The 10,269-nt window shown below is 40.3% G+C and overlaps 1 protein-coding gene across 2 annotated transcripts in view; it reads left to right on the forward strand.

Moving 5' to 3' along the window:
• The window catches only part of LOC146719220 (nuclear receptor ROR-alpha A-like), a 171,517-nt gene that overhangs the window by 150,883 nt on the left and 10,365 nt on the right, over nt 1–10,269 (forward strand). For both annotated transcript variants that reach the window (XM_085461793.1, XM_085461802.1), the window contains 4 exons: nt 1,756–1,841; nt 5,863–6,004; nt 7,566–7,822; nt 7,908–8,106. In XM_085461793.1, the coding sequence (XP_085317919.1) occupies nt 1,756–1,841; nt 5,863–6,004; nt 7,566–7,822; nt 7,908–8,106 (684 nt within the window). The remainder of the gene's footprint in view (nt 1–1,755; nt 1,842–5,862; nt 6,005–7,565; nt 7,823–7,907; nt 8,107–10,269) is intronic.

Raw genomic sequence — 10,269 nt, forward strand, 5'->3', positions numbered from 1 at the left:
AGTAAGTGAAAGAAGTAAAGAACAGACAAGAGAAACACCCTTCAACCCTTCAAAGCTCCTCCAGAGGGCGCTCTGTAACTAACTCTGTAACTTCCTTGTTAGCAGCTGGTGTTTGGCACAAATACATCCAGCCGAGCCCAGCAGAGTGAGACGAAATGTTTAAACTACATTATCATAGTTCGGACTACACATTACAAATGTTCAGAAAATCTGTTTGTTTGATTTGTCCCAGAGGATATTGAGTTAATATAAAAATATCGCAGAGTTACATCCATCAAACACAGATTATTCAGCACAGTGATTACCAAGCATATGGGCTCAAAATGTGGTCATAAATATTTTGTACTTGAAAATCGGTTTTGTACTTGTAAAAAAGATTTGTATGTGTAAAAAAAATTTGTGCGTGCGTAAAAAAGATTTGTGTGTGTGTAAAAAGCGCCCCTCCGAGAGCCAAACCCATCTGTTCTCTGATTGGATTGTTACATTTGTGATTGACATGACATTCACCAATCAGATGAAAGGAAGAAAAATAGGGTCAAAATTCGTAGTTGTAACTTGCAGGGTTTTTTTTGGCTAAGTCCACACACAAATCTTTTTTACACATACAAATCTTTTTTTTACACATACAAATCTTTTTTACACACACACAAATCTTTTTTACACATACAAATCTTTTTTACACACACACAAATCTTTTTTACACATACAAATCTTTTTTACACATACAAATCTTTTTTACACACACACAAATCTTTTTTACACATACAAATCTTTTTTACGCACGCACAAATCTTTTTAACACATACAAATCTTTTTTACACATACAAATCTTTTTTACACACACACAAATCTTTTTTACACATACAAATCTTTTTTACACACACACACAAATCTTTTTTACACACACACACAAATCTTTTTTACACATACAAATCTTTTTTACGCACGCACAAATCTTTTTTACACACGCACAAATCTTTTTTTACACATACAAATCTTTTTTACGCACGCACAAATCTTTTTTACGCACACACAAATCTTTTTTACACATACAAATCTTTTTTACACACACACAAATCTTTTTTACACATACAAATCTTTTTTACACACACACAAATCTTTTTTACACATACAAATCTTTTTTACACACACACAAATCTTTTTTACACATACAAATCTTTTTTACAAGTACAAACATTTTGAGCCCATACAAGCACACTGTCCTGATTACTGCAGAGAGCGCGCACTGTTCTACACCCGGATGGACAGATGAGTCGACTCCAGCATTTTACATGGAGATTTTCAAAGTCTCCTTTAGCTTTTGTAAATGGTGGCACCTCTTTCTTTTTTCCAGCTGTGACCACAGAAGCTTAAGGCTTGTGTTTGCTAAGGTCTTACAATCTTTCATATGAAGCTAATTGGGACTATTTTTTTTGTCCTGAATTTCTTCCAGTAATGCAGTTCTGCACTAGATCTGATTCCCAGGGGTTGCATGATGTTGCTGTGGCAGTAAATCACACTGGTACATTTTGTTGTTATTGTGTCTGGTTTCGACATTGTAACAGCTGGACAACTTTGAAATTAAACATTTCATATACCGCATGTAACAAGGTGTAGTGACAGTTGGACGGTTAAGTGGGGACCAGTGGAAAACGCCTTTATTTGCACATAGATGAAACCTACATGACAAACTGTGATATATCAGCTGTTCTGATGTTCTGTGTGTGACCTACTGTCTTTATTTTCCCACTGCAGCTCAGATTGAAATAATCCCCTGTAAGATTTGTGGAGATAAATCATCAGGGATCCACTACGGGGTCATCACCTGTGAAGGCTGTAAGGTAAGCTCCTCCTCCCTCCCGTTGTCTGCTAAAGTCAATTTGAGCGTGTTATAACCTCAGTTAAACCCAACTCTAAAATACAGTAAAGGGTCCAAAATGTACGGCCTCCTTCACATCGTCCAAAGTTATCCAATGAGTCAGTTTGGATTCTGGCCCCCGGTGCTCATGTTTGATGTCCCTGCTTTAAATGATAAGCCTTTCCAAGTCGTTCAATCACAGACAGATCTTTGTTACATCTGTGCAACAATTAATGTTTGAGAATAGTTTGCACTTTGAACCCTCCGTATTTTGTCTTTTTTTTCTTTAACCAGGAAAAGGCCTCTGCAATCATCCATCGCTGGCGTTTTTATGTGGCACAGCTCACCAGTGCATTTATTGTGGTGTTAAACCAGTTTTCATTTGAGTTTAAAGTAGTTACATGTATTGCAATATGATTTTATACCCATACCTGACCAGGCACGTTTGTATGTTTCGTACAGAATTTGGTCTGAAACATCAGTCACGAGCATCGGGCTCTAAACCATATTCTACCTGGTGAGAGCGGTTCTGTGAACAGGCAGGTGTGTTCAGCCACAGCAGCTGCTGATGTGACAGCTGGAGGCTTATTTCACAGCCAGTATGCAGCTGAAGCAGCCTCCAAACAAACCACAACATCTGCACTAAGTCGCACGTTAGATGTAAATGATCTGCTGCTAATATGACATAATGATATTACATAATGTCATCTGAGAGAAATCAATGTTTTCCCTTTAAAGTTACTACTGTTCCCTTGAGCTTGACACAGAGTGGCATCATTTGTTAATTTAACTATAATTTGAATTACAGACATTTTTATATTTTATAATTTTGATGCATTTCCATTCAGATCTATACAGGCTATATTGGCTCTATGAGAAGAAGGGTTATAGGCCATCTGTGATGCATCTATAAACTAGTGTGATCAGGAAACGTGAACAGGTACTATAAACGTACCGGGGATATGGTGATCGTGGGCTGAACCCCAGTTTGCTTCATGTATTTCTTCACACTTTCAAAGTGCTGTGAATGTTTCCTTTTCACTACATGGTGCTGAAGGTAATGTTGACTTTTATTCTATAACTATGATGCTGACATCTCTAAAGCATTCTCACACATGTTTTATGTGGTTCCCACATTTCTTGAGGTAAAATGCAATAAAATAGAAAAGAATAGAACAGAATAGGACTTTATTGTCATCGTGCATATACAATGAAATTCTGCTTTTTTTCCCCCATCAGGTTGATAAACAGTTAACAGCTTCTTTGTGCTCTACATGGCACATGGTCTCCAGTCTTTGCCTTGTGATTACATTCACATTTCTGCATTGCCTGTTATATATTCACTGACTGCTTGTGAGAGTGAGCTGCTGACAAGCAGACTGAAGCTAGCAGAAATAACTTTCATGTGTTTGTCATCTGATAGCCTTTGCGCTCCTTGGTTTACCAATTTCTCTGTATATGCTAATAGGCCAGTCTGCCATTACTCTGTAAAATGGCTCATACAGAGGTACACGGGTGGATACGGTTTGTTTGTTGTTGTTACTGTTGTTGGACATCCAATGAACACTATATTGTGAAGCATTTGCTCATCTGCCTTCACACAGTGACATTCATTTCTTAACCCAAAGAGTTTGACGGGATGTGCCTCATCCTTTGCAGCTGTAACAGCTTCAACTCTTCTGGAAAGGCTTTCCACCATGTTTATGGGAATTTTTGAACATTCTTCTGGAATCGAAAGGAGGAATGCTACATCAGGTTAGACACTGATGTAGCATGACAAGGCCTGGCCCTGGCTCACAGTCTGCGCTCATCCCAAAAGTTGAGGTCAGGACTCTGTGCAGGCCAGTCAAGTTCTTCTTTGTTTATGTCTTCATGGACCTTGCTTTGTGTACTTGTACACAGTCATGTTGGAACAGGAAGGGGCCGTCCCCACACTTCTCTAACAATTGTCTAACTTGGATGTCTTGGCCAAGATATCGTCATCATCAGTGATGATGTCAACCCCAGCCTCAGCTCCAGTTCCAGCTCCAAAGCCTAATCCTTTGCTTTAAAAAAAAAAAAAAAGCATAGGGTTGAAAAAACAACAAATTAATATTAAAGATGAATTTAAAAAATAGGGTTAGGATTAGGATGACTCTAAATCAACCAGTGGCCATTAGTTGGAGCCTGGAAGCGGCAACTTTAAGCTGAGTTTTGACAAGATAACTGGCTTTGATGAAGAGGAGCCGTGGCTCTTAATATGATTGGAGACTGATGAGACCGCCTTGGCTTCACATACTTCCATATTTCAACCAGACCGTGCTCTGTGTATGTTTCAGAGAGTGAAATGTAGTGTTGTGTGAACAAGTGTTTTAAGTCTAGGAATGTTAGATTAGTAACTTTGTACATATTACAAATATTCTAACTATATTGTAAATACTAAAAAGCAGTCCTAGGGAGGCAGTTTAGAGGCCTGTAATTTAGTTCAGTTTTTATGCTGGTAGGTTGGTTAGTTTTGTTCTATTTTATATTTCTACAAAATCTCACAGTAGCTCCAGTCCTTGTGTGGAAGTCACATTTGCATTGTGCTCTGGACTCCAGAGTGCAACACAAGACAACCCCCTGTACCCTAGACAGTCCCCCAGACTCTGATGATAGTCTAAAGCATTTGTCTCTTTGGTCATTGCAGTCTGGATTAGTTTATCATTGCAGAAAAATGTAAAAAAAAAACGTTTCTTTTTCTCAAATTGAATTTTTTCTTATTACTTTTTGTTATGAAGAATATTTTTGTCATTCATTACACGTGTTTGTGAAAGACTTGATTTTATCTATGTTTTTCAGTATGTTTGTTAAAAGATAACAATGTTAGCCTTTTCTGCAGCTATAGGGGATTTATTGCATCACTCTTGGCTGGAAGCAGTGCTTAATCAATGGGGGGGGAAAAAAACACCAACTTTGTCCAAAAACCTCTCATGTTTAGCTGTTTCCCACTTTTTCTTTGGTCATTTTAGCCTTTTTGGCCAGGGTGAAGGGAGCATCTGCCATCAAACAAGAAGACAGCCGCATGTAACTACAGTATGACGGTATTTGCTAGTTCACCTTAAGTGCATTAATTTAATAACTTGGTTAGCCTACTCAACGTAAATTACACACGAACAACATTAAGCTACTGACCCAGAGAAGAACGGCTGCTGCTGCCATTATCATCCGTCATCATTTCTGCTACACTGGCAGGGCTAGGGGTCAGGACTCTACTCTTCGGGTTCTTGGGGGATGTTGCTAACTCCGGGACCGATAACAGGCACCACACCGGCAGTAGATGTGCACGGTGTGAGGTCTATCAAATATGGCGCATTTCTCAGCTTTTAAAAAAAACGCTATGCATCGCCAGGTGTTTCATCAGATTCGAGGAGTTACCTCCTTTGCACAGTATCACCTTAAAGCACTTGTTGCAGGCTGCTGAGTTTGCATCTTTTGCTGTTAAGTACAGCCAGACTTTTGACTGCTTCGCCTTGGGCATTTTTAATCTGTAGCTCTGCATAAAAGAACGTACGTACCTGGGCCCGCCTACTATCCTTGGAAAGGTAAAATGATTGGCTAGAATCCAAAGTGTATGACACCTCAGGAAAAAAAAAAGCACCAAAATAAAGCACCGAAATGTGCGCTGCTTTTCGGTCTGGTTACTACCGTTGATGTCAGAACCGGTGCCATCATGGCACCGGATACCGGTGCCCATCCCTAATGGTAAGTGATAGTGGGGCTGTGCATCCTTCAGGAAATCCATTTTGAATTGTAGCTCCATGAGTGCACTGAAGATGCCAAAAGATTGTAAAGCAAAGAGTAACCAGATTTGATGTTTTTATACTGGGGGAAGGTCTCACAGTGACGCACATTTCATCCTTTGCCTCTATGATCTCCAACATGAGCACAAACATGAAGGCTTGACTGTTGTTTCAGTGATCAATCATAGAGATATTTTGGTATGAAAACAATGATTTTAATAGAACTCTTTTGTGCTCTCTCAGGGTTTCTTCAGGCGTAGTCAGCAGAGTAACGCCACCTACTCGTGTCCTCGCCAGAAAAACTGTCTGATCGACCGAACGAGCCGAAACCGCTGCCAGCACTGCCGTCTGCAGAAATGTCTCGCTGTGGGCATGTCCCGAGACGGTAAGGCAAACACATGCACAGCAGATCTACACGTTACGAACATATCGAACCCACCTCTATGTCCAGAATAACCCTGAAGTACAACAACTGTGTGCTGTATGTGTATGTTAACCCTAACCCTGACTCTGATCCAGTTAATTCATAAAATGTAAATGAAAAATATATATTTGATATAGTGATGCAATGATAACAAATTTTTCAAATCTATACTATACCGATACTTGGATCTGAGTACTTACCAATACTTCTACTACACACACACACACAAAAATGCAATGAATTGGAAGACAGTTTTATTTTATTCTCTAAAATAATAATAAAAATGACCACAAAAATAAAGTTTCAAGTGAAAAATAAGCACTTCTGTTAAATTATTGAATTACAAGTGTCCACATTGTAATTCAACAAAATATCAGTGAACTATTTGGCTCTGTCTCCAGCTTTCAGAATAATAAATAAACACTTCTGTTTGGAATAAAATCAATAAGTCGTTGCTTTTCCAAAACCTGAGTTAAAGTTGGCTGTTCTGGTCTTGCGTTAGCCTTAGCGAACTCGGTGCATGATGTGTCCTCAGATCTTTTATTAAACTGCTTGTATTGAACGATTCCCTCCCCTGGACACCTTACCGGCCTTGCTTCTGTCATCTTCACATATTATAGGTAAGTCCACACGGCTGACCTTTTGTTTAGCATAGCTACAGCAGCCTCCAGTTTTCTTTTTTTTATCTGGACCCGCCAGCCTCACTCGCCTAACCCTGCTCTTGTTTAGCACGACATGTCCCCCCAGCGGCCAATCTAAAAAATTGCAACAGAAATGACAAGCCACCCTCTGACTCATGAAATAAGTTGGCATCGGTTAACTTTACAAGTATGAGTACACACACATTATACCGTACCGGCCTGATACCCGATACCAATATTGGTATCAGTGCATCCCTATTTTGATATCATATAGATTTTTTATGTTGTTATTACATGAAAAAACTTTTGTTTTAGACTAGAAAAGCACTACATATGAACCAGTGTAGGATATGATATAGTTTCAGTGTCTGTGTAATTTCTTTCTGTTTTCTACAATGAGATGTTCTGTAATGTTGGACTCATGTCTGCAGCATAAAGGTGTAGATTTGCAGACGGCTGTTCGATCAAAGATGCCACTCCCCTAACTTCAATATTTAGGTGAATGAGAAATTTCAAACAATCCCATCTAGAATATTACTCAAGGCTGACACTATCCACAGTTAACATGGGCGTCTGTTGGGACTGACTTGCTCTCACGAGGTCTCTGCTGGATTGTAACGGGTGAAGTGTATGAAATCCTACGTTTCTGTCAGCTTGGTGATCTAGTATGAAGGCAGATAAGGAGGCTAATCAATGTCAGCTCTACTTGAACACTGGTGGTGAGTCTTGTTAAGCGAATGAGTGCTCCGCCTCTGAAACCATAACGGCTAGCTTTCACTTTGGCTGAACTGTCACAGAAATCAGCATGTTTTTGTTTCATTGTTCCCAGGTCTTCATTCTCTGTCAGGTGGCTAACTGAAATCCTTTCCTTCTCTCCTCAGCTGTAAAGTTTGGTCGCATGTCTAAAAAGCAGCGGGACAGTTTGTACGCGGAGGTGCAGAAGCACCGCCTCAAGCAGCAGCAGCAACAAGGTCACCACCTCTTGTCCCATCCCAGCCTCGGCAGCCCGAGTCCAGTCGAGTCCGAGTCGCTGTCCTCTCACTACACCCTGTCCTCCACCGGCCTCACAGAGCTACCTGATGAGGGGGGACATTACGTGGAACAGAACTCGCCTGAAGGCGGATCTTTGTCATCTAAGGTTTGTTGTCTCTATTTTCAGGACAGTTTATAAACTCAACAATATTTCCTGTGTTTTCTACGTCAATCTTTTCCTCCACAAACAGGGAGACTCTGCAGGAGGAGGGGAAGGAGGTGGTGGGGGGTTCTACTTGGATATCCAGCCGTCTCCGGATCAATCCGGACTTGATATTAATGGCATCAAACCGGAGCCCCTGTGCGACTATGGATCCAGTAACGGCTTTTTTCCATATTGCTCCTTCAGCAACAGAGACGTGCCACCCACGGTGCCCATGGCTGAGCTCGGTGAGTGGAGGGCTCAGGAGAGTGAGATGTTTGTGCACATTTTACTGGAGTTTGTCTGTAACCTGCCTCTTTAGCTCCTTTCAGACCTGCTTCCTTTACTTAAACTTGTCTGGCTTTTCCATTAAAGTCATCGATGTGGCTCAGTAGGCACCTATCGAAGGATGGATGGGGTAATCGTCAACAAACATGCTTTACATAAATACAATCAAACCATAATTTCTTCCTTTTTTTAGGTCAGCTGTCAGTCAGTTTGTGTTCCTCCAGATTAAAATAATTAAAAACACTGAAACTAACGTAAAAATAAACATTTAGAGAACAAATTCTAACAAACTCTGTACCTGAAAAATATTGTCAATTGTCTGTTACGTATAGCAAAAAAACAGGAGGCAACACACCAAGGAAGGAGCACAGGACTTGTATCGATGGCTTTTTCATGAGATAGAGCTGGAAAGGTTGTGCAGCAGGTTGGGATGATTAAGCAAGGAGATGGAAATGTACCAAAGAGTCAAGAGGGAGTGTTGAGAAGATGAACGGAGCTGATGGAAGACGGTGGAGGATGGATGGAGGGCAGTTAGTGAATCAGGAAGTGTAGGTGGAAGAAAGAAGAAGAATGAAGTGGAAAGGCAGTTGAACCAGGTGACGTATAGGGGTGGGCTTTAATAATCGATTCATCGATTAAAATCGATTCTGGCTTGGATAACGTGAAATCGATTCATTAAAATCCTGAATTGATTTTTTAATATAAATGTATTTTGCCCGAAATTCCAGAATCTCAGGTGAAACGTCACAAAATTTTGACAACCACCAAACAGCTAAAACAGTAAATGAGAGCAGGTACACGGATTCTGCACAAAGACGTGAACACAAAGCGCGGACTCGCGGATCAGAATCAGTGAGATGTCGCCTTTCTCACCCGACGGCATGGACACGGTCGGGGCTGAAAGCCGACAGCTGGCTGATTCTGATGTTTCGGCGGGTCCGCGCTTTGTGTTCACGCCCTTTATGCGCTGATTCTGAAGCTGTTAGTTTTATCTCCCAATATTGACCAAATATTGAAGAGCCAAACTGCGCTTCACATAAACATCGTCATGAATTTTGCTGTTTTGCTTCCACCACACTTCATGCACAGCTCTCTCTCTCTCTCTCTCTCTATCCCCGAAATCTGTTTTCTGCATTATTCGCTTGCTTGTTACGCACAAGACTACCCTTATTTACCCTCATTTTATGTTTTTTTTCCTTTTACTTACTTACGAAAAGAAAACCTAATTTCTGCCTTTCAATAGGCTTCTGAACAAATTTAAACTTTTTAAAATGATGCAAAATGCAAAACGCTCAGCAGTGACTCTAATGAAACCGCTGTAACTTCAGAGGTAATGTTCATATGTTGATTAATGGTTTTCTTTCGTTTTTGATGTACTGTGGAATATTGTTATAAAATCCCAGGCCAGGAAAATCACCTTCATGTTTTTCTGTGTTTTATCTTCAGCTACTTTGACACAATGGCATCTGCTGTGACGCTCACACCTTTGATAAAGTCTGGAAAGTGTCAGCTTCCTTTTTATAGATACAAAAATATGTAAATGGAAAAATTTCCCAGATTCGAATCGATTCAGGACCTTGTGAATCGAATCGATTCTAGAAATCAGTGACGATACCCAGCGGACCTCAAAGATGTGGGAGGAGTTGTTGAAGCTAAATCAAATCTCTTCACCCCCTTTTAACCATGTTTGCTTTGCTGATGGAGAAGGTTAGGAGTTGCACTTTGTGGATCTAGAGGAAGTGTGTTACTGTATGAGGAGGTCTACGTGTGGTAGACTGGTGCATGACATGTATGATTTTTACCAATATCAAAACCCACTTTATCAGACGAAGGGCACACCTGAAAAGAAGTGGAGAGGAGTTATTTGCATTGTTTTAATCCTACACAGCTGCTCAGCAGCTGGAGATTCAGTTTCATGTTTATTTCCATTACGGCCTCTCAACATGAATTTAAAAAAAAAAGTCCTCCACCTCTGACTGTGCAGTGCTGAGAACAAGACAAAATAAATACAGTAATAAAAAGACTCATCATTTGGTCGAATGTTGTCGGCAGCTGCACAAAGATGAGGAAATATCTTGAAATACGTGAAGCAAAAAGAAAAGAAGGGGAGAGATGGAACGAGA

This window comes from Copadichromis virginalis, linkage group LG1 (genome assembly GCF_057382275.1).
Source record: "Copadichromis virginalis isolate Kocher_CV1m ecotype Utaka linkage group LG1, C_Virginalis_male_GT1.1, whole genome shotgun sequence".
Classification (NCBI taxonomy): Eukaryota; Metazoa; Chordata; class Actinopteri; order Cichliformes; family Cichlidae; genus Copadichromis; species Copadichromis virginalis.